Below are 25,636 nucleotides of genomic sequence, written 5' to 3' on the forward strand. Positions count from 1 at the left end.
TGCTGACATAGAAAACCTGTAAAGCCTACTTTTAGTACACAGAAATTCACAAGCGGTATCGATAAGGGAATCGATAAGGAATCAGATCGATAAGCAGAATCGATAATGGCATAGATATTGATAAAATCTTATCAATACCCATCCCAAAATGATCCCTGTAAATCAACTTTTCTTTTCTTCACAGCTGCTCAGGTGTCAGCCAGCAGCCGTACAAAGAAGGCATGTGGCTTTTTTCTCCTCCTCATCATTGTCATTCTCAGTAAGTTATAGAGCTGCACAATTAATCACATCTCATTCACAGTTTCAAAGTTAACAATCATCAAAGGCTGTGATTTAAGTCAATGAATTAATTGTATTTCTGGCCTGCTGTGGTCAGTGTATGCTGCACTGTTAAAATCCAAATGTTGTCAACATTAAGCATGTTAGTAGAAAAGGCAATAAACTCTGCACTGACATCATTTTCACCACACAGACAGACAGACATACACACACATGTACACTTAAGAAAACTATAAACGCGACACTTTTGTTTTTGCTCCCATTTTTTATGAGCTGAACTCAACGATCTAAAACATTTTCTATACACACAAAAGACCTATTTCTCTTGCATGTTGTTCACAAATCTGTCCAAATCTGTGTTAGTGAGCACTTCTCCTTCGCTGAGATAATCCATCCCACCTCACTGGTGTGGCATATCAAGATGCTGATTAGACAGCATGATTATTACGCAGGTGTGCCTTAGGCTGGCCACAATAAAAGGCCACTCTGAAATGTTCAGTTTTGTCACAAAGCCAATGCCACAGATGTTGCAAGTTTTGACAGAGCGTGCCGTTGGCATGCTGACTGCAGGAATGTCCACCAGAGCTGTTGCCCGTGAATTGAATACTCAGTTCTTTACCATAAGACGTCTCCAAAGATGGTTCTGAGAATTTAGCAGTACATCCAACCGGCCTCACAACCGCAGACCACATGTAACCGCACCAGTCCAGAACCTCCACATCCAGCATGTTCACGACCAAACCACCCAGACAGCTACTGCAATAATAAGGTTGCAGAATTTCTGCACAAACTGTCAGAAATCTTCTCATGGAACAGGTAACAGGTTACTTCATTTATACCCATAGGTAGATTTGTTTGCAGCCAGCGAGGTAGACATCCAGCATCAAGCCAAATACAGGAAACACACTGTTACACCACATATTTGACATAAAATTATGTTACCAATAAAATACCATTAAAATAACTGAATAAAAATAAAGGTGAAAGTACAGATAAAGCATAAAAGTGCTCAAGGTTCCGACAAGTCCAGGGCACCTAAAAAGAACAGATCAGTAAAAGACAGTAAAAAAAAAATCCAGGTGCAATAGCTGCTACTGCTTATTCAGTTCAATGATAGCAGCGGGAACAAAGCTACTTCTGTTTTGCTTTGTTCTACACCTTGGGACTGAAAACCTCCGTCTGGAGGAGTTTAAAATCACTGTGCAGATGGTGGGAGCCATCCTTTATGATAGAAGAAGTAATCTGCTGCAACTGAATCAGAAGAATCAGAATCAGAATTGCCTTTATTGTCATTGTAATTTGCATTACGAGATTTGAGTGTAACTCCAAAAAGGTGCTTTCCGTGGTGCAAGTGATTTTTAGCCAATATAAAAGATAGTGAAATTTAACGGTAAATTATTGAGTATATGTACAACTAATATAAACATAAGGTAAAATAAAATGTGGCCCAAGTAAAATGAGAATTATATACAACTGTGGAATCATATTGCACATGGTTTACAGATATTGCACAAGAAACTTGAAAGGTGCAGATTAGAGTGATTTGTTATTGTTGTTTATTATTATTGTTCAGTGCAGTGATCGCTCTGGGGAGAAAGCTGTCCCTGAGTCTGTTTGTCCTAGTTTTGATTGACCTATACCGTCGGCTGGAGGGTAGTAGGTCAAACAGGTGGTTGCTGGGGTGGGATGTGTCTTTGCTGATGCTGGCAGCTCTGGTGAGGTAGCGAGAGCTGGCAATGTCCTCCAGGCTGGGCAGAGAGCAGCCAGTGATCCCCTGGGCCGTTTTGATCACCCTCTGCTGCGCTCTCCTGTCTGCTGCTGTGCACCCCCCGTACCACACTGTGATGCAGTACGTCTGGATGCTCTCGATGGTGGCTCTGTAGAACAACACCAGCAGCTTCTCCTCCAGATTTTCTTGTGAGCACCCTCAGGAAGTGGAGTCGCTGCAGGGTTTTCTTCATCACCACTGTGGTGTTGGCAGTCTAGGAGAGGCTGTCAGAGAGCTGCACTCCCAGGAACCTGATGGAGCTGAACCTTTCCACACAGTCCCCTTGGATGTAGAGCGGGGCTGGGTCAGCCCTGTTCTTCCTGAAGTCCAGGATTATTTCTTTTGTTTTTGTGATGTTCAGCGGCAGGTTTGTCAGCTGAACACCACGCTGACAGTCGATTGACTTCGTCTCTGTAGTCGGTCTCATCCCACCCTGAGATGAGCTCAATCACGGTGGTATCATCCGCAAACTTTAGGATGGTGTTTGTGGGATGGATCGGAGAGCAGTCGTGTGTGTAAAGGGTGAACAGGAGGGGGCTCAGTACGCAGCCTTGAGGGAAACCGGTGCTGAGTGTAATGGTGGAGGAAAAGTGGGGGCCAAGTTTCACGGACTGTGGGCGGTTTGTGGGGAATTCCTTGACCCACTGGCAAGATTCAATACTTTATTGCCATGCAACCAATGCAAGTTGCTAGGGATTTGTTTCAGTGTGCTCATAAACAAGAGACATAAAAAGCATAAGCATACACACAATACTCCACATAAAATCACACACATTATATCTGAAGAATAAAAAAAAAAAATAGACCCCCTTAACCTGAGTCAGGTTAAAGTGTCAAGTGCAAACACAGACTCAGCAGTGACTTGTTAAAGTGCTAAGTGCAGTAGTACAGTATGCAGCAGATACAAAATGGACATATTGCACTAAAATGCTAAATAAATAAATATATTAAAAGATAAAGAAATACAACAATGTATATGAGCTCAGTCATAGTCATAAAAACCTACTTTCATAAGGTGCTGGTGCAGGGTAGAACTATTTAGGTGCTTAATGGCTGTGCAGTAGGTGCTGTTGAGAAAGCGTGATGTTTTAATGGTTATGGCTCTCAACCTTTTACCTGATGGGAGGATGTTGAAAAGGGATTTAGCTGGATGTGACTGATCTAGTAGGATCTTCAACCCTTTCCGACAGATATGAGGTCTATTAGAAAAGTATCCGAGAAATTGTGGATGTGCCTGGACATGCCAGAACATGTCCTGTGAGGCTTCATCACGGCGTTGCTTTGCGCCATGCGGCACCACCGCAACGCGTGGAATTCCTCCGCACGTCTGTCTCAATGTGCCGAAAAAGGGCTGATGTCCACGTTTTTTCACAATTCCTGTGCTAGTCAGATGACATTCCGGATAAAACACAGCATCCAGTTTGGAAATGAACGGCACATTCCACTGTTACAGGAGTTTTTGTCATGGAAAGAGGAGAGGAGGCTTCACGCGTTGCGGTGGTGCCGCATGGCGCAAAGCAACGCCGTGATGAAGCCTCACAGGACATGTTCTGGCATGTCCAGGCACATCCACAATTTCTCGGATAATCACTCGATGGAAAAACCACCGACAGCTGTCTGAACGGCATCTCAAAGCCGTCCTGTGAGACAAAAATGGAGGTGGTTTTGTCTCGCTCCAGTAGCGAATCCATCGTGACGCGCGAAGCCTCCGCTCGGCTTTCCATGACAAAATCTCTTGTTAAAAGTGAAATCTGCCGGAAAATGGTTGATGTCCAGCTCTTGTGATAACCAGAGAAATTGCACACGATGATCACGAATCCATACAGCCATCCGTTTAGAAATGAAATGGTCGCTCAGCCTGTCGATGGCGGCTTCGGAGCGCGGCGCACCACCAGTCGCTCTGGGCCATCCTTAAAGCGACAGTAATACTCTGTAATCTCTTTGAAGCCCATAAAATTTTCACCAAAAACCATCTGAATTTCTCGAATGGTGTCCACTTTGATGTCCCTCACAGTTTCTGAAAAAATTTTGATCAAGCTAAGCGGCAGTCTCTGAGCCATTCCTAAACAATGAAAAAAACGACGAGAGGGGTGGACCACTCCTCACTCAAAGCCTGCTCACAGGCGAATGACGCAATCGACAGGCGTGAAAAAACTCACGCATGCGCACGAAGGTTCAAGCTTGACTGACGCAATCACACGTGATTCAAATCCATATGGTTTTTGAAAAAAATAATAAGGTCGGATACTTTTCTAATAGACCTCGTACGTGTTTCGTAAATAGTAGAGATGGGAGGGAGTTCACAGCCAATGATCTTTGAGGCTGTGTGGACTATCCTATCCATCTGCATCCTTTGTTGAGCAGTGGAGTTGCCATACCAGACAGTGATGGAAAATGTCAGGACACTTTCAATAGCTGCTTGGTAAAACAGCAGCATCCCCTTACTGGCTATCCCAAACCTCCTCAGCTGGCGTAGGAAGAGTCTTTGGTGTGCTTTTTTGGTGATGCAAGTAAGGTTCTCATCCCATTTCGGGGAGGAATCTATCGTAGTGCCCAGGAATTTAAAACTGTTCACACGTTCCACCTCCAATCCATTAATGTGCAATGGCAGGGATGCCGTCTTTTGTCTGCGAAAGTCAACCACTAACTCCTTGGTTTTCGCTACATTTAACTCTGGATTATGGATGTGACACCACTGTATGAGTGAGTGGACCTCATTTCTATAGGCACTATCGTCCTCACCAGAAATTAGACCCACTAGTGTAGTGTCATCTGCAAATTTAAACATTTTCACAGTATCAGTTTGTGATGTGCAGTCATTTGTGTACAAGGAATATAAAAGAGGTGACAACAGGCATCCCTGGGGAGCACCAGTGCTTATTTATTTAACCTTGGAGGTGTTATTGTGGATTTTGACCACTTGGGAGCGCTGTGTTAAAAAGTCAAGTATCCAATGACAAAGGGAACTATGAATTCCTATTTGCTGCAGCTTATAAAAGAGTTTGCTGGGTAAGATTGTATTAAAAGCAGAACTATAGTCTATGAAAAGAACCTTAGCGTAGTTGCCTGGGGTCTCAAGGTGTTGCAGGATGAAATGTAAACACATGGACACAGTATCGTCAACAGACCTATTTGCCCTGTATGTAAACTGACCAGAGTCCAATCTGGCCAGTTTAGACAGGCGATCACATACTAGTTGCTCAAAGAGTTTCATAACCACAGGCGTTAAAGCAACAGGTCTGTAATGATTAAGGCAGCTAATATTTGGTTTCTTAGGCACGGGAATGATAACAGCAGATTTAAAACAAGCAGGGACACTGTTTTGCCTCAGAGACCAATTAAAGATGTCAGTAAAAACTGAGGCCAGTTCATTAGCACAGAACTTTATAGTGGCAGATGATACAAGGTCAGGGCCTGCAGCTTTCCTACTGTTTTGTTTTTGTAACAGGAGCCTTACTTCATGCTCTATGATAATAGAGGGGGGATTCGGGGGGGTACTTAGTGTTTGTGCAGTAACATCCTGTTCCTTATCAAAGCGACAATAGAACTCGTTGAGCCTATCAGGCAGCTCAGAGTCCTCACTGACTACAGATTTTTTGCTTGCATAATTGGTTATCTGCCTTACACCTTCCCATACCCCTTTGCTATCCTTAGCCATAAGTTTGCCTTCTAGCTTCTGTTTGTAATCTATTTTAGCTTTCCTAACGGCCCTGTCAAAATTATATTTTGTTGTCTAGTATAATTTTCTGTCCCCACTCTTAAATGCATCATGCTTATTCTTCCAGAGACATTTTAACTCTCTACTGAACCATGGCTTATTATTGCTATAAACAGTCACCATCTTGGTTGGGACACATACATTTTCACAGAAATAAATATAGGCATTAACAACCTCAGCAAACTTATTAAGATCATTACAGGATTCTTTAATAGCAAACCAGTCCGTATTGTCCATACAGTCTCTCAGCTCACAGATGGCTTGAGAAGACCATTGTTTGACTGCCTTTATTGTTGGTTTGACAGTTTTTAGTTTCTGTCGGTAAACAGGCATTAACAGGATAATGTTATGGTCTGATTGCCCAAGGGGCGCCCAGGCTACTGCATGGAAGGCATTAGCAATAGTACAGTAACATTGATCTAAGATTTTATTGTACCTTGTAGACACCCGGATCTGCTGTTTAAACCGTGGCAGCGATTGTCTCAGGTTGATGTGGTTAAAGTCCCCTGAGACCAACACAGTAGAATCTGGGTGCAAGTTTTCAATTACCATAATTTGAGCAGACAGTTGCTGGGCCGCTTCGGAACTTGAAGCCTGAGGTGGAATATATACGGCAACCAGGATGATAGAAGTCAATTCCATTGGCAGATGAAATGGTCTGCATTTGATGGCGAGTGTCTCCAGGGCTGAGGAGCAGGTCTGCGAAATCATTGTTGTGTCAGTACCCCACCGTTGGTTCACATAGAAACATAGGCCGCCTCCTTTGGATTTCATCGAGGCTTTGGTGCGGTCAGCGCGATAAAGCGTGAAGCCATCTAGATGGACCGCAGAATCTGGGATGTCTGCGTTGAGCCATGTTTCGGTGAAGCACAAGATGGAGCAATCGGCGATTACTTGTCTGCTATTGATGAGCAACTTAAGTTCGTCTTGTTTGTTAGCCAGCCAAACATAGTCATAATGGTGTGGTCAATGTTAAAGTGTGGAGGTTTTCTCAAACAGTACAGCGCTGATGACCCTTTTTACATGCTGCTTTACAATTATTTCAGGGAAGCTGATTTGCATGCTCGCCGTCCTCATCGGGGTCTCGACCTGACTGCAGTTCGTTGTCGCTACCGACTTTAGTGGGCAAATGCTAACATCTGGCTGCTGTTCAACTCTGCTGTGAGGCAAATGGTGGCCACACCAGATACTGACTGGTGTTCTGACCCAGGACTGACCCAGGACTGAAAATCTAACTGTGAATAACACATCAGTCAGAGACATGGCAGTTATGCTACCAGACATTATGTCTGCACGCCCACATATTAAGAAGATTGTTATTCATGCTGGCTCATTTGATCCTCACAAATAAATCTGGGTTTGAGATCCTGCAGCAGGGGTGCCCAACCTTTTTTGAACCAAGATCTACTTTTAAAGTTGACAGTTTATCGAGATCTATCAAACCATATTGAATGCCATAGCGTAGCCACAATTTATTGTGCACCAATATAATAACACAATTTCCTGGCACAAAGATAAAGTTTTAACAATAATAATGCATTATTGAAGTAAATGTGCAAAGAATAAGCACAAGTAGAATTAGGACTGACCTGAAACAACACAACAACAAACAACTCAAATTACACAACACCTAATTAAAGTTGGAAAAGTTGTTTCCTACCTTAGTGGGACTTCTGGCACTGAGAGGAGGCAAGAAATAAGAAAGGCTAAATTCAAAAGCTGTGCATATTCAGCACATATTCACGGTTTGAACGTTTCATAATTTTTTAGTTTTGGGCAACAATTCATTAAACTGTTCCAGAAAGTTACCTCTGCTGAGCCACCTAACGTCTGTGTACAGCAGTTCTCCAGCTGAATATGGAATAACGAAAAAATAAAATAAAACCACAAACACTGTCATCTTTATCAAAAGCAGGAAATCACAGTATTAATAGTCACAGTTTATCTCTGTATTATATTTATAAACTGTAACAGAAACGGCTCACCCCTGTCACCTTTGTAAACATTACACAAAATGAACGCACAAAAAATAAAATCAAATCAAATCTCAAACACAGTCATCATCTTTAACAAAAGCAGTAAATCACAGAATTAATAGTCACAGTTTAACTGAGCTAATGGCTCACTATTTGTGTTCACAAACACAACAAATGCACAAAAAAGTAAATTAATAAAAATACTGACTTTTCAACTGTTTACATACCATTTTTGTCTACAGTTTTCTACTTTTTTTTTTTTTTTTTTTACTAATAGCCCAATTTCATAGCCTTAAGAGTGTGCATATCATGAATGCTTGGTCTTGTTGGATTTGTGAGAATTTACTGAATCTACTGGTACCTTGTTTCCCATGTAACAATAAGAAATATACTCAAAACCTGGATTAATCTTTTTAGTCACATAGCACTACTATGATTCTGAACACTACTGTATGTATAATATGTATGTATGTCCTCCCTGAGGCGAGCTCAGGGAGGACAGAAATCTCCCGTGGAGCAGAAGGACAAAAGCTCGCTTGATCTTGATTTTCAGCATGAATACAGACCGTGAAAGTGGGGTCTCACAATCCTTCTGACTTTTTAGGTTTTAAGCAGGAGGTGTCAGAAAAGTTACAACAGGGATAACTGGCTTGTGGCAGCTGAGCGTTCATAGTGATGTTGCTTTTCGATCCTTTGATGTCATCTCTTCCTATCATTGTGATGCAGAACTCACCAAGCATTTGATTGTTCACCCACTAATAGGAAACATGAGCTGGGTTTAGACCGTTGTGAGACAGGTTAGTTTTACTCTACTGATGATATGTTGTCTCAGTAGTACTCTCGTTCAGTACGAGAGGAACTACAGATTCAGACATTTGGTGTATGTGCTTAGCTGAGGAGCCAACGGTGCGAAGCTCCCATCTGTGGGATTATGACTGAACGCCTCTAAGTCAGAATCCTGCCTAGACAAAGCGTTACAGAAGCACTGTGGATTTTCAGTTTGCCCAGTGATCCGAGCTGTTCGTGACTGGACTGGGGCATGGCCGGATATGTGGCTGCCCCTCTGCTTCCCCTCATGTTTGTGGACAAGCTGGTGCTAAATCACTTGCAAATGACCTGCTTTCCCACTCTTTCACACTTTTCAACTCTGATGTGGTGATATACAGAGGCAAAATTACAAGAACTGTTTCTGTCTCAACAATTTTACTTTCATCACATCTCAGACACAAATCACAAAATTTTCTAATCACAATATGTGACTTTTTCATCAAATTGTGCAGTCCCAGTACCTAGCTTTGTGGATTACTCTCCAGTTTTATGTTTGAGGTATAAGAGTTTTGTTGCATGTTATGAAATTTCCCACTGCTTCCAGTCTTTTTAATACATGTTACTTTTGTGCTCTCATTGCACACTATTTGTCTCATTAATTTTCAGTAAATTCCACTAGCTTCAACAAGTGCAGCTGATTTTTAGTAACTGTGGATTCAGCATGTTTCCGCTCTGGTTCTTCAAGCAATATTCCCCATTTTCTCCAGGTCTTTGGTTCCTCCTTCCCTTCTTGACCTCCTATATCTCCCACATGGCTGCTGTGAAGACCTCACCACAGACACAACACCAGAATCATCCAGATTCTTCTGCCTCTTATCCTCTTCAACCTAACACAGTGAAGGCTACATGTGTTGTGGTACGTTTCACCTGCATCCCATTGCTTATTCGTGGGTTTGTTCATTGGTTGCTTGGTTAGATGTCTAGAATGTGTTATTACCCTGTGTGTGTGTCTGTAAATCAAAAACAGCTGGGTGGATTTCCTTTAAACTTGAACAAATACTACTTATATATCTAGAGGTGATTAAAGTTTGTAGTAGTGTGGCCAAAGGTATAGGAAATCACCTTGTATATCTCAACAACCCAGGAGTCAAGGTTGATTATCTAATATGTTGATCATATATTGATCAGCAAAATATTTGTGATTGGTTGGTATAAATGACTTCATAATGAAGACAAACATCGTGGCTGTTAGAACCGTTGTCATAAAGTGGGACTGGTTGGTTGCTACAACGACGCTGTGTGCCTGCTACATGACACTGTTAAGCTAAACGTAGCATGTGGATATCGCATACTTTTAGAAGCCATCAAATTTTTAAAAGAAGAATTTTGTGGCATGTCTGTATCACAGAGCGACGTCAGACAGAGGGAGGATGGCTAGAAAGACAGTGTGACAAAGTTTGATAAGGACTCAAGAATCCATGGACATGGGACTGGCTTGAATTTAAAGTCATTTTCATGAACACATCCAAAAGATAAAAGAAACGGGAAAGGTGAACTGCATCTTGTACCATCAGGAAACATAGTAAGAATTTTTTTTCTCCTGGAAAATAAGCATTGTGCTGTTTAAACAGAATTTCAGACAAGATTATGTGAGTTTTAAAATTAATTTAGACTTTCTTTCATTGGAAAAAGACATTGTAGCTTTGAATGGATTTAGAGGAATTTACACAAGAATATAAGTGACTTTTTTACTATAAGGTAGGTTATTGATATTTTACCATTATTTTCAAAATATTCTACAAGCTTTAGCTGTGGTTTTTGAAATGCTTTAAGTCTTTTCATTCTTCATGAATTTCATGTAGTTTAATTGTTGTTGGGAAAGTGTAGGAACACGGACCCACAACAGGGGGCGCAAATGAACGGACAATGGAATAGGTCAAATAACACACTTTACTGTTGTGAATATGCACAACAAGTACAACAGATTACAATAATGGACAAAGTCAAATTCACACAGGTGTCGTGTGGGCAGGCTCGAAGATAGGAGACGCCTCTCCAAAGTAGAACCGGAACCACACGGTTTCCTCCGCCACCAGACCCCGGGAATACTGGAGCCGCCAAGTCCCGAACTCCCAGGTGGCCACTGCCTCCGCGTGTCGGACCTGGTACTGCTGGCAAGGAACAAAGGACAATTAAAGGAGGGCGTGTTCGCACCCAGGAATCCGAACGGCAGGTAAGTTACCTCCACCTCTCATTGGAAAATACTCTCAGAGCAATGCACAAAAGTCACAAAGATCACTGTTAAACAGTCAGCTGAGCACGTTACCTTCTCGGTAGAAACGATATCTCGGCAAAGAGGTGGAGACGTCGTCCTGCTGATATACTCCTGCCGATCAGATGATTGGTAACAGCTGTTGCAGGTGATGCGTGACAGCTGTCACCCTGGCTGCTCCTGTGAGGAGGCTGCGCCCTCTGGTGCCTGGAGCCCGCACTCCAGACAGGGCGCCCTCTGGTGGTGGGCCAGCAGTACCTCCTCTTCTGGCGGCCCACACAACAGGACCCCCCCCCTCAACGGGCGCCTCCTTGTCCGGGTGGCGGCGGTAGAAATCGGCCAGGAGGGCCGGGTCCAGGATGAAGCTCCTCTTCACCCAGGAGCGTTCTTCAGGTCCGTACCCCTCCCAGTCCACCAAATACTGGAAGCCCCGGCCCATCCTACGGACATCCAAAAGTCGGCGCACAGTCCAAGCCGGCTCGCCATCGATGATCCGGGCAGGAGGTGGTGCCGGACCGGGAGTACAGAGGGGTGAGGTGTGATGGGGCTTGATCCGGGACACGTGGAAAACGGGATGGATCCGCAGTGAGGCCGGAAGCTGAAGCCTCACTGCGGCTGGACTGAGTACCTTGATGATCTTGAACGGACCGATGTACCGGTCCTGCAGTTTAGGGGAGTCCACTTGAAGGGGTATGTCCTTTGTAGACAACCACACTGCCTGCCCTGGCCGGTACGTAGGGGCCGGGGTCCGCCGACGGTCTGCATGGGCCTTCGTCCTCATCCGGGCCTTCAGCAAGGCAGAACGGGCGGCACGCCACACCCGACGGCACTTCCGTAGGTGGGCCTGGACCGAGGGCACACCGACCTCTCCCTCAACCACCGGAAACAAAGGAGGTTGGTACCCCAGACACACCTCGAAAGGGGAGAGGCCGGTGGCTGCCGACACCTGGCTGTTATGGGCATACTCGATCCAGGCCAGATGGGTACTCCAGGCCGCCAGGTGCCCGGCTGTCACGCAACGCAGGGCCTGCTCCACCTTCTGATTGGCCCGTTCTGCTTGCCCGTTGGTCTGGGGATGATACCCGGATGAGAGACTCACCGTGGCCCCCAGTTCCCGGCAGAAGCTCCTCCAGACTTGCGAGGAGAACTGGGGACCATGATCCGAAACGATGTCCGATGGTATCCCATGCAGCCGGACGACGTGGTGGACCAGGAGGTCCGCTGTCTCCTGGGCCGTCGGGAGCTTCGGGAGGGCCACGAAGTGGGCCGCCTTGGAGAATCGGTCCACTATCGTGAGGATGGTGGTATTGCCCTGGGACGGCGGGAGGCCCGTGACAAAATCCAGGCCGATGTGGGACCAGGGGCGATGAGGCACGGGCAGCGGCTGGAGCAGTCCCGAAGCCCTGCGATGGTCAGCCTTGCCCCTGGCGCAGGTGGTGCAGGCCTGGATATAATCCCGGACGTCAGCCTCTAGGGACGCCCACCAGAAGCGCTGCCGGACAACTGCCATGGTTCTTCGCACCCCTGGATGACAGGAGAGCTTAGAGCCGTGACAGAAGTCCAAGACTGCAGCCCTAGCTTCTGGTGGGACGTAGAGTCTGTTCTTCAACCCAGTCCCGGGGTACGGGCTTCGTGCCAGGGCCTCCCGGACGGTTCTCTCTACGTCCCAGGTGAGGGTGGCCACGATAGTGGACTCCGGGATGATGGGTTCCGGTGGATCCGACAACTCCGTTTTGACTTCATCTTCATGTACCCGGGACAAGGCATCCGATTTCTGGTTCTTGGTCCCGGGACGGTAGGTGATCCGGAAGTCAAAACGGCCGAAGAACAGTGACCAGCGGGCTTGCCTGGGGTTCAGCCGCTTGGCGGTCCTGATATACTCCAGGTTCCGGTGGTCAGTGAAAACCGTGAATGGCACGGACGTTCCCTCCAACAGATGTCTCCACTCTTCAAGAGCCTCTTTCACCGCAAGGAGTTCTCGATTGCCGACGTCATAGTTCCGTTCGGCCGGGGTCAACCTGCGGGAAAAATAGGCACACGGGTGAGGAACCTTATCGGTCTTCCCACTCTGGGAAAGCACAGCTCCTATCCCTGAGTCCGAGGCGTCCACTTCAACCACTAACTGGCGACTAGGATCGGGCTGCACCAGAACGGGTGCAGACGAGAAGCGCCGTTTCAACTCCTTGACGCGGCATCGCAACGATCCGACCAGGTGAAGGGGACTTTTGGTGAGGTCAGGGCTGTCAGGGGGCTAACTACCTGACTGTAGCCCTTAATGAACCTCCTGTAGAAATTTGCAAAGCCGAGGAACTGTTGCAGCTTCCTACGGCTAGTGGGTTGGGGCCAGTCTCTCACCGCCGCAACCTTGGCCGGATCAGGAGCAACGGAGTTGGGGGAGATGATGAACCCCAGGAAGGACAAAGAAGTGCGGTGAAACTCGCACTTCTCGCCCTTCACAAACAGCCGGTTCTCCAACAACCGCTGCAGGACCTGACGTACATGCCGGACATGAGTCTCAGGATCCGGAGAAAAGATGAGGATATCGTCTAGATATACGAAGACGAATCGGTGCAGGAAATCCCGCAAGGCATCATTAACCAATGCTTGGAACGTCGCGGGGGCGTTTGTGAGGCCGAACGGCATGACCAGGTACTCAGTGACCTAACGGGGTGTTAAATGCCGTCTTCCACTCGTCTCCCTTCCAGATCCGAACCAGGTGATACGCATTTCTAAGGTCTAGCTTCGTGAATATTTGGGCTCCATGCAGGGGCGTGAACACTGAATCCAACAAGGGCAATGGTTATCGGTTACGAACCGTGATCTCGTTCAGCCCCCGGTAATCAATGCATGGACGTAGTCCGCCATCCTTTTTTCCCACAAAAAAGAAACCTGCACCCATCGGGGAAGTGGAATTCCGGATCAACCCGGCAGCTAAAGAGTCCCGGATGTAGGTCTCCATTGATTCGCGCTCAGGCCGTGAGAGGTTGTACAGCCTGCTGGACGGGAACTCAACGCCTGGAACCAAATCAATGGCACAATCATACGGACGGTGGGGGGGAAGGGTGAGCGCCAGATCCTTACTGAACACATCTACAAGGTCATGGTACTCCACCGGCACCGTCCCTAGATTGGGCGGGACTCTGACCTCCTCCTTAGCCTGGGAACCGGGAGGAACAGAGGAACCTAAACATACCCGATGGCAGGTCTCGCTCCACTGAATCACTACCCCGGACGGCCAATCGATCCGGGGATTGTGTTTTAACATCCAGGGGAACCCTAAAATGACACGGGAGGTAGCAGGAGTCACAAAAAACTCGATCTCCTCCTGGTGATTTCCTGACACCACCAGAGTTACAGGTGGTGTCTTATGTGTGATTGGAGGGAGTAGGGAGCCATCTAGTGCCCGCACCTGCACAGACGAGGTAAGCGCCACCAGAGGGAGCCCTATCTCCCGGGCCCATCTGCTGTCCAACAGATTCCCTTCAGAGCCCGTGTCCACCAGTGCTGGGGCCTTCAGGGTTAAATCCTCATAAAGGATTGTAACTGGGAGTCGTGTGGCAATGTGGGTGTGTCCCACGTGAATGTCTCGGCCCACCCCTAGCCCAGTCTCTAGGGGCGGGCGTTGGTGTTTAACCGCTCGGGGCAGTCTCTTACCTGGTGCTCTATCGAGCCACAAACAAAACACGCTCCGCGGGCCAGCCTCCTCTGTCTATCTGGCGCCCTAAATGTGGCCCTGCTCGTGTCCATAGCTTCGTCAGCAGGGGGAGCTGTAACCACACGGAGCGTAGGGGCCGTGGAGCGTGGGGAGGGCGGGTTGCGGTTGGAACCGGAAGGGAGAGGGACGGCGCGTGCCCGGCCACGCCCTTCGTCTCGTTCCCGACGGCATTCTTCTAACCGATTGTCTAATCGTATAACTAGATCAATAAGCCCATCTAAATCTCGCGGTTCGTCCTTAGCCACCAGGTGCTCCTTTAGGACCAACGACAGTCCGTTTACAAAGGCGGCGCGGAGGGCAGTGCTATTCCAGCCGGACCTCGCAGCCGCGATGCGGAAGTCGACTGCATAGGCAGCTGCGCTCCGGCGCCCCTGTCTCATTGACAGCAGCACGGCTGAAGCGGTCTCTCCTCTATTTGGGTGATCGAACACTGTTCTGAACTCCCTCACAAACCCATCATATGTCAGAAGGAGCCGTGAATTCTGCTCCCAGAGCGCTGTAGCCCAAGCGCGTGCCTCACCGCGAAGCAGGTTTATTACATAAGCTATCTTGCTAGCATCAGTCGCGTACATGACAGGACGTTGTGCGAAGACGAGTGAACACTGCATAAGGAAGTCCGCGCACGTCTCCACACAACCTCCGTACGGCTCTGGAGGGCTTATGTATGCTTCCGGGGAAGGTGGGAGGGGGCGTTGAACGACCTGTGGAACGTCACTTTTACGCACAGGGTCGACAGGAGGGAGAGCCGCAGCAGCGCCCTGAGGGCGTGCTTCCACCTGTGCGGCGAGAGCTTCCACCCTGCGGTTAAGGAGGACGTTCTGCTCGGTTATTAAATCCATTCGAGCCGTGAAAGCGGTGAGGATCCGCTGCAACTCACCGACCATTCCTCCTGCGGACTCCTGTGCGCCCTGGTCTTCCATTGGCCGTTCAACAGCCGGTTGACGCCCCTCGGGATCCATGACGTTGGCCGAGATATCCTGTTGGGAAAGTGTAGGAACACGGACCCACAACAGGGGGCGCAAATGAACGGACAATGGAATAGGTCAAATAACACACTTTACTGTTGTGAATATGCACAACATGTACAACAGATTACAATAATGGACAAAGTCAAATTCACACAGGTGTCGTGTGGGCAGGCTCGAAGATAGGAGACGCCTCTCCAAAGTAGAACCGGAACCACACGGTTTCCTCCGCCACCATACCCCGGGAATACTGGAGCTGCCAAGTCCCGAACTCCCAGGTGGCCACTGCCTCCGCGTGTCGGACCTGGTACTGCTGGCGAGGAACAAAGGACAATTAAAGGAGGGCGCGTTCGCACCCAGGAATCCGAACGGCAGGTAAGTTACCTCCACCTCTCGTTGGGAAATACTCTCAGAGCAATGCACAAAAGTCACAAAGATCACTGTTAACAGTCAGCTGAGCACGTTACCTTCTCGGTAGAAACGATATCTCGGCAAAGAGGTGGAGACGTCGTCCTGCTGATATACTCCTGCCGATCAGATGATTGGTAACAGCTGTTGCAGGTGATGCGTGACAGCTGTCACCCTGGCTGCTCCTGTGAGGCGGCTGCGCCCTCTGGTGCCTGGAGCCCGCACTCCAGACAGGGCGCCCTCTGGTGGTGGGCCAGCAGTACCTCCTGGCGGCCCACACAACAATTGTTCTGAGTTAATGCATAATTTGGTTTACAATTAAATGGAAAATCATTCCAGGTCCTACTTCCATATCATATTCTGTTATTTCAACATTATCATTGACAGTTCAAATGCAAGGTTGAATCTAGGATCATTTAAATATGCACTTCTTTTGGAATTTTTTTCTTTCAGGAGATGCTGAAAATGTTTTATTATATACAAAATTAATTGAAAATTTTCCTCGGATTTCACAATTTTCATTTCACAGCCTCAACCAAGGCAGCGTCTCTACATCTGTGGCTGCCCACTGCTCCTACTGGTTGGATTGTGTCTAACTGTAATTAGGATGATTAAATGTAGAAGACAAATTTTGTGATATGTATGTATATATGTACACTGACAATAAAGGCTCTATTCTATTCTACGCTACAAAATCCGTAATGACAACATGTGACAGTTTTTTGTTTTTTTTTACATTTTTGCAAATGTATTAAAAATATGACATTAAGAAATGGTAAAATGTTAAATGGACTGCATTTATATAGCGCTTTTCCATCTGTATCAGACGCTCAAAGCGCTTTACAAATAATGCCTCACATTCACCCCGATGTGGAAAAAATGTTGAAAAAGTGAAGCGCTGTGAATACTTTCCGGATGCACTGTATGTCTCGTGTTTGCAGATGATGCACTATTATAACTTCCACCAACTGTCAGAGGAGTGTTGAGACTGTGTGATTGTCTGTGTGTCTTGCCACACATAAGATAACTCAAATTGTGATAGATGGATTGCAACATTTTGTGGAGAGATGGCCTTTGCATTAATGAAGAGTTGTTTCAATTTTCCTCATTTATACCATTAATGTGAGGCTGAATTTGAATTTGACATTACAGATATTGATAGCTAACCTGCTGCTGTCGCAGTTTGGTCCACCCTTCCATAGGTTGACATTGAGCTTTATTAACCTTAGCGGGGGTAGTTTTTTATTTGTTTTTATTAGTTGTATTGTCTTATACACTGTTATATTTTATTGTGGTTTTTACTGGCTGATTGAACTTAATTGCCCCTTGTGGGATTAATAAAGTTGTTTGATTGATTGGTAGTTACAAACTTGGTCAAATTACACTGTGCGTCAAGTGTTTCGATGCAAGTGGGTTTTCAAACTACAGGTTTCTCATTTCATGTCCGTGTAACTCCAAGCCTTCAGCTATGAACGACTTTTGACGGTCCCTGAAATATTACAGCCTGTTTATGAGCACTGTTAATTTGCTTCTTGCTGATAATTATAGAAGAGATGTATTCTGTCAGTCTGCCTTAGTGCAGACTTCGCAATACAAATTTTCAAAGTTTCTTGGAAGAATTGCTGATTAAATTGAGAATTATCATTCATGTTGTTTTTTCACATTACAAACTCAATATTTATTTTTATAGGATCCAGCCATCATATCTGCTGCTGTCAAAGAAGAGATGAACCATCTTCTGGTAGGAAGCAAATTGAATTAAATTTTCAGAGAAATACAATTTTTTAACTCTGTCAGCAGCAATAACAAATTATTATTGTTGTGGTTTTATTTTTTATTCTTAATATTCTTTATTTTCTGGCGGCAGCTTATAATAATAATAAATATAAATGCACAACTGGGCTGTTTCCTCTGTTGTTCAAAGATGTTTACAACATAGGAACTTTAGGAACTTTTGAAACTCTGTCCATTTTTGGAGAGGAAAAGCATGCACAAATCACAGAATATTTATCAGCGAAACAGTAATCGCCCCAGCCCCTGCCCACAGATGCACAGAATCATTCACTTAGCACCTCTATAAAATCTGGTTGTATTGCCTAGTGTTTAATAAATAAGGCACAGTACAAGTTACAGCTGTTAAAAAAGGCCACTTGAAGAAGAAAAACCCATGCATACATCATACCAGAGTTTTAGTCACACCTTATTTCTGTATTATCTGCTCATTAGGGCCCTGTCCCACTGGCGTTTAGGAGGATTTGCGGATGGAATGCGCACAAAAGTGGCCCACATCTGCCAAACAACCGCAATAACCGTGTAACATTCCTGTATGACTCGGCCGCCATCCGAACACGTGTGTGATCATCCGCAGAGGCACGCATGTCCGCAGCCAGGATTTTTGAGCGTCTCAAAAATCCTGCTGCAGATGAGATCCGCATCACTGCCTGAACACATACTGAAGACATATGCAGGACATACACAACCAACGCGCCGCATATCCCCTGTCATCCGCTGATATCCGCAACCGACGGGTTGGCGCGGCTTGGCAGCGGACCGGGACAGCGTGCAAAACAGATATGACGCGTGCCCAGCTTGGCCACATCACGGTCGCAAATGGTATGTTGCGCATGCAGACAGAGTGGTCACGGATGAAGCGAGTGCATCACGGCCGCTGTGCCCCTCATGGGGGCGCCTCCGCGGTCGCCTTCGCTTCTGTTCCCTGTTACATCCGCTTTTCTTCGTCATGTATTCGCTGATCCACCCCGGGACATTTGTCATTTCCGCCCACCTTTGTTGCGGACGCTCAGCTTTTGTCTCCTCATTTCATGCGCAAATCCTCCTAAACGCCAGTGGGACACGGCCCTTAATTTTGGATTTTTGTGGGTTCTTGAAGTGTACTTATTACTGCCATTTATCTTTTAATATACATTCATTTTCTGCTACTTATTGAAATTTTATTTTGCTTAGTGCTTTCATTCCTGTGAAAGTCTGATATAAATAGTTACTGTAATTATTATTGTTAATAACAAATACATGATTTTCAGTATATAAATTGCAACCGAGTAAGTCACAGGGCCTCCCAAACTAGCGAAAAAAAAAAAAAAATCCACAAAAAACAAAACTGCAACTTATATTCTAGAAAATACGGTATTTGTGGGGGGGGGTTTTAAGACCATGAGGGAAAAAAAATCCTTTCTATAGCATAAATGTCATTTACTGTATATCTGTCCATTCTTCTATTGTGGGGGGTTTCTCAAGACACCTTGTTGATTCAGCTCTTTCTTTGCTTTTTCAGGTTTGAGTCTTGCACAGTTATATTACCTTCTGTTATATTGTAACATGTTGATTAAAAAAATAAATAAAAAGTTTTTGGTAACATGGTACCATGTAGCTACACGTTTGTAGTGTATTATGCTATGTTTTAAGGATGGGGCGATGCACTTATCTCCCAGTATGATATTATCACACGGATGGGGCGATGCACTTATCTCCCAGTATGATATTATCACACGGATGGGGCGATGCACTTATCTCCCAGTATGATATTATCACACGGATGGGGCGATGCACTTATCTCCCAGTATGATATTATCACAATGCTTGTGTGTTGATTCGACAATGTAACATCTCTATTCTTAAGAAATGTGATTCTCCAAGTGTTGTGATTTGCTATTATGATATATTATTTTGTTTTTTTTGTTTGTTTCATTTTTTGCAACACTCGACCAAGTGAATTATGAAAAATACAGTATGTTGCATATTTTTTTAAATAAAGTGCTGCTTGCCAGTGTATATTTCATAACCCTGTGCTTGACTACATAAAAGGTGTTCATTAGAATTTCCATAGTGATGCCATCATGTCTAAGGCTGTACCTCATGGTAGACCAAACCCTTCAAATTTAAAGTGTTGTTGCAGGTTGTACTGACACTGACTGATGTGTTACTCCCCCCCAAGCCGGTTGTAGGTGACATCATGTGTTCCTCTGATGAGCTCAGTCACAGATGCAATTTGCTCTCTGCTTGCTAAACGCAGTACTTACCTCCTTTCCAGCTCTTCTTTAATCATTTAAGTTGTATCATTTCTAGAATTATTTACAGGTTTCTCATGTTGAACTAAATATAGATTTATTTGAGATTAACTCATCTGTGTGTTTGCTTGCAGAGCAAGCTGCAGATGAAGCAGGAAAGCCTTCTTTCACAGGTAAAACCATCTGTTTGTCTTCGCTTTACAGATGAAAGAATTATGTTGTTTTCTTAATTTGAGTTGTAAAGTATTTTTCTGCACAGATACAGAAGCACTCAAAGTGCAGACCTCTGCCAAACTAAGAAATTACACAACTTGTTGAAGACAGTTTGTGTATTTAACATTTGTGAATTTTGAAAAGGTTTAAAAGATCAATATCTTCAAACTCTTAGTATCAGAGGAATGCAAAGAGGGTTATTATTATTATTATTATTATTATTATTATTATTGTGATCATCATCAATTAATGCTGTTTATTGCTTTTTTAACTTTTAGCTTTTTTGTATCAGTCTTGCCTGGGTCATAACTGATATATATATATATATATATATATATATATATATATATATAGTGAGGAAAATAAGTATTTGAACACCCTGCGATTTTGCAAGTTCTCCCACTTTGAAATCATGGAGGGGTCTGAAATTTTCATCTTAGGTGCATGTCCACTGTGAGAGACATAATCTAAAAAAAATGTCCGGAAATCACAGTGTATGATTTTTTTAATAATTTATTTGTATACTACTGCTGCAAATAAGTATTTGACCCCCTACCAACCAGCAAGAATTCTGGCTCACACAGACCTGTTCATTTTTCTTTAAGAAGCCCTCTTATTCTGTACTCTTTACCTGTATTAATTGTACCTGTTTGAACTTGTTACCTGTATGAAAGACACCTGTCACACACTCAATCAATCACACTCCAACCTGTCCACCATAGCCAAGACCAAAGAGCTGTCTAAGGACACCAGGGACAAAACTGTAGACCTGCACAAGGCTGGGATGGACTTGAGGACAACAAATAAGCAGCTTGGTAGAAGACAACAACTGTTATGATTATTTATTAGAAAGTGGAAGAAACACAAGATGACTGTCAATCTCCCTCGGTCTGGGATTCCATGCAAGATGTCACTTTGTGGAGTAAGGATAATTCTGAGAAAGCTCAGAACTACACAGGAGGACCTGCTCAATGACCTAAAGAGAGCTGGGACCACAGTCACAAAGATTACATTAGTAACACATGATGCTGTCATGGCTTAAAATCCTGCAGGGCAGCAAGGTCCCCCTGCTCAAGCCAGCACATGTCCAGGCCCATTTGAAGTTCACCAGTGACCATCTGGATGATCCAGAGGAGGCATGGGAGAAGGTCATGTGGTCAGATGAGACCAGAATAGAGCTTTTTGGAATCAACTCCACTTACCATGTTTAGAGGATGAGAACAACCCCAAGAAAACCATCCCAACCGAGAAGCATGGGGGTGGAAACATCATACTCTGGGGGTGCTCTTCTGCAAAGAAGACAGGACGACTGCATCGTATTGAAGGGAGGATGGATGGGGTAATTTATTGGGAGATTTTGGCAAACAACCTTCTTCCTTCAGTAAGAGCATTGAAAATGGGTCATGGCAGGGTCTTCCAGCATGACAATGACCCCAAACACACAGACAGGGCAACCAAGGAGGGGCTCCGTAAGAAGCATATCAAGGTCCTGGAGTGGCCTGGCCAGTCTCCAGACCTGAACTCAATAGAAAATCTTTGGAGGGAGCTGAAACTCCAAACCTGAAAGATCTAGGGAAGATCTGTATGGAGGAGTGGACCAAAATCCCTGCTGCAGTGTGTGAAAACTTGGTGAAAAACTACAGGAAATGTTTGACCTCTGTAATTGCAAACAAAGGCTACTGTACTAAATATTAACGTTCATTTTCACAGGTGTTCAAATACTTATTTGCAGCAGTAACATACAAATAAATTATTAAAAAATCATACATTGTGATTTCCGGATTTTTTTTAGATTATGTCTCTCACAGTGGACATGCACCTAAGATGAAAATTTCAAACCCCTCCGTGATTTCTAAGTGGGAGAACTTGCAAAATTGCAGGGTGTTCAAATACTTATTTTCCTCACTGTGTGTGTGTGTATATATATATATATATATATATATATATATATATATATATATATATATATATATATATATATATACACAGTTGTATGCAAAGTTTGGGCACCCATGATCATTTTCATGATTTTCCCTTATAAATCATTAGTTGATTGGTTGTCTGGATCAGTAATTTTAGTTAAATATATCATATGGCAGATAAACACACTGATATTTGAGAAGTGAAATGACGTTTCTAGCATTTATAGAAAGTGTCCAATAATTATTAAAACAAAATTAGGCAGGTGCATAAATTTGGGCACCCTTGTCATTTTATTGATTTGAATACATTTAGCACTAATTATTGGAACACAGAATTGGTTTGGTAAACTCACTGACGACCTTCTTACACAGGTGCATCCAATCATGAGAAAGGGTATTTAAGGTGGCCATTTGCAAATGTTTCCCCTCTTTGCATCTTTTCTAGTGAGTGGCAACATGGGAGCCTCTAAACAACTCTCAAATGGCCTGAAAACAAAGTGTTCAACATCATGGTTTAAGGGAAGGATACAAAAAGCTATCTCAGAGATTTCAGCTGTCAGTTTCTACTGTGAGGAACATAGTGAGGAAATGGAAGATCACAGGCACAGTACTAGTTAAGGCCTGAAGTGGCGGGCCAAGAAAATTCTCAGATAAGCTGAAGTGAAGGATGGTGAGAACAGTCATAGTCAACCCACAGACCTGCTCCAAAGACCTACAACATGATCTTGCAGTAGATAGTGTCTCTGTGCATTGTTCAACTATACAGCGCACTTTGCACAAAGAGATGCTGTATGATGCTGTAATGCAGAGGAAGCCTTTTCTGCGTATATGCCACAAACAGTCGCTTGAGGTATGATAAAGCACATTTGGACAAGGCAGCTTCATTTTGGAATAAGGTGCTGTGGACTGATGAAACTAAAATTGAGTTATTTGGATGTCACAAGGGGCGGTATGCATGGCTGAAAAAGAACACAGCATTCCAAGAAAGACACTTGCTACCTACAGTAAAATTTTGAGGTGGTTCCATCATGCTGTGAGGCTGTATGGCCAGTGCAAATACTGGGAATCTTGTTAAAGTTGAGGGTCACATGGGTCACATTCCAGTCAAGTTTTCCCACCTAGAAAGAATGGAGAGGTCTGTAATTTTCTTTTCATAGGTACACTTCAACTGTGAGAGACAATCTTCAGAAAATCACATTGTATGATTTTTAAATAATTAATTTGTATTTTATTGCATGAAATAAGTATTTGATACAATAGAAAAATGTACCTTAATATTTGGTACAGAAACCTTTGTTTGCAGTTCCAGCAGTCAGATATTTCCTGTAGCCCTGCAGGATTTTATGATGGTGGCATAGTGTTACTAATGTAATCTTTGCGACTGTGGTCCCAGCTCTCCCGTGTAGTTCTGAGCTTTCTCAGAATCATCCTTACCCACCGAGGCAAGATCTTGCATGGAGCCCCAGACCGAGGAAGATTGACAGTCATCTTGTGTTTCTTCCATTTTCTTATAATTGCGCCAACAGGTTTTGCCTTCTCACCAAGCTGCTTGTCTGTTGTCCTGTCGCACATCCCAGTCTTGTGTTGGTCTACAGTTTTGTCCTTTGTGTGATTGATAGTGTGTGTACAGGTGTCTTTTATACAGGTAATAAGTTCAAACAGATGCAGTTAATACAGGTAAAGAGTGCAGAATAAGCCTGGGTCCCACCGAATAATGAAGGATGAATAATGAGCCATGCATGGTCGTGTCAGCGATTATTCGAAGAATGACCCACGTTTTCATCTATCACGTATCCGCTATGAAGGTGCCTCTGTGTGCCTCTCTGTACCCCGCATGTGCCACGTAGCAGCCTCTAGTGAGCCACGATCGACCTGTCATTAGAGCCTCGAATGGCTCGCATCAGCCACACTAAGCCACGTAGCGCCGTGATAGCGTCATAACGCCATGTTGGTGCACGTTTAGACATGGGTTTGGTCCAAACCTCCAGTTCTCCCACACCTGGTCCCTTTAAAGTCTGGGTTTTCACTTCACAGATTCGCAGCAGCATTTAAAGATGTCCCATTTTTTTAAATGCAGTCCAAAAATAGACGCTCTAGTACAGTCCCAATTGTGCGCTGTGCACCAGGCTGCTGTCCACCTGTAATGTACCAGACCAGCTAGAACCGAACCAAGGGTTCCTGGAGAGCCGACTCTCGCTGGCTCCGCGGCTTGCTGGCTTTATTTCTTCTGTGGCTTTAAACACACACACCATAATCACACTATAATCTTTGTGTTTGTCCGTTTATTTCTGCAAAATCACTCTTTAGCTTACACGCTGCTGTTCCATTCCTGGACAGCCGCCTCTGTACTCAGTCTCACTGGCTTAAAATCCATCCGTGGCTTGCTGGCTTTATTTTTTCCCTGACTTTAAACAGTCATTTTTACACTATGATCACTTTTAACTTTGTGTTTGTCCGTTTATTTCTGTAAAAGTGCTCTTTTGCGGGCGGTGCCGTTCTGCATACAGACTGAGGTGGCTGCTTTATTATATACCCCTGTGGATCATTTTCCAAAAAAAAAAAAAAAAAAAAAAAATATATATATATATATATATATATATATATATATATATATATATATATATATATATATACTTGTATTTCTTTATTTCTTCCGCAGCTTACAAGTCACCATATTACAGTTTTTAACTTTATGTTATGTCTTCAAAATCGGTCTTTTGCGCGCGCTCCTCCTGTGTTGCCGCAAAGCTTCTGCCATGGCTTTAAACACACATCCACTTTCACGCAGTCACCCAAATTTTAACTTTGTGTTTGTCCAATATTGACTGAAAAATCACTCTTTTGTGAGCTCTCCATGAAAGGACAACAGCAGCGCTCGCGCAAAAGAGCGATTTTGCAGAAATAAACAGACAAATATAAAGTTTTAAAGCCGCAGAAGAAAAGCCAGAGAGCCGCGGAGCCAGCGAGGAGCACAGAAGCGGCTCTCCAGGAACCCGTGGTTTGGGTCTAGTTGGTCTGGTGCATTACAGGTGGACAGCAGCCTGGTGCATAGCACACAACTGTGGGGCTGTGTTGGAGTGTCTATTTTTGGACTGTGTTGAAAAAAAAAAAGGGACATCTTTAAATGCTGCTGTGAATCTGTGAATTGACCAGGTGTGGGAGGGCTGGAGGCTTGGACCAAACTCATGCCTAAATGTGCGCCATCATGGCGCTACATGGCTTAGTGTGGCTGATGCAAGCCATTTGAGGCTCTAATGACAGGTCGGTTGTGGCGCACTAGAGGCTGTTACGTGGCACATGTGGGGTACAGAGAGGCACATAATAATCGTGACACACCCATGCGTGGCTCCTTCTTCATCCTTCATTATTCGGTGGGACCCAGGCTTAACACTAATAAGCCCAGAGAGCAGAATTTAGTCTGCAGTGAAAATCCCCCAAAGTTTAGCAGATGACCAACATCCTCTGTTTTTTATATAAATGAGCTGAGACTGTGTGGTTTGTATAGCCTTCATATATAATAACATATGGAGGCTGACACAGGATTCATCAGAGAAAAGCAGCCTATTGTTTCTTCGGAATGTGCCAATTAACACTTGAAAGCAGTTCA

General features: G+C 44.6%; 1 protein-coding gene across 1 annotated transcript in view; it reads left to right on the plus strand.

Annotated features, from left to right (window-relative positions):
• LOC117502059 (SUN domain-containing protein 2-like) overlaps window positions 1–25,636 on the plus strand; it is a 112,363-nt gene that overhangs the window by 39,184 nt on the left and 47,543 nt on the right. Inside the window, exons 6-9 of the mRNA XM_034161049.1 lie at window positions 185–259; window positions 9,277–9,425; window positions 17,560–17,610; window positions 20,029–20,067. Coding sequence (XP_034016940.1) covers window positions 185–259; window positions 9,277–9,425; window positions 17,560–17,610; window positions 20,029–20,067 — 314 coding nt within the window. The remainder of the gene's footprint in view (window positions 1–184; window positions 260–9,276; window positions 9,426–17,559; window positions 17,611–20,028; window positions 20,068–25,636) is intronic.

The sequence above is a fragment of the Thalassophryne amazonica genome, chromosome 20 (assembly GCF_902500255.1).
Source record: "Thalassophryne amazonica chromosome 20, fThaAma1.1, whole genome shotgun sequence".
Taxonomy (NCBI): domain Eukaryota; kingdom Metazoa; phylum Chordata; class Actinopteri; order Batrachoidiformes; family Batrachoididae; genus Thalassophryne; species Thalassophryne amazonica.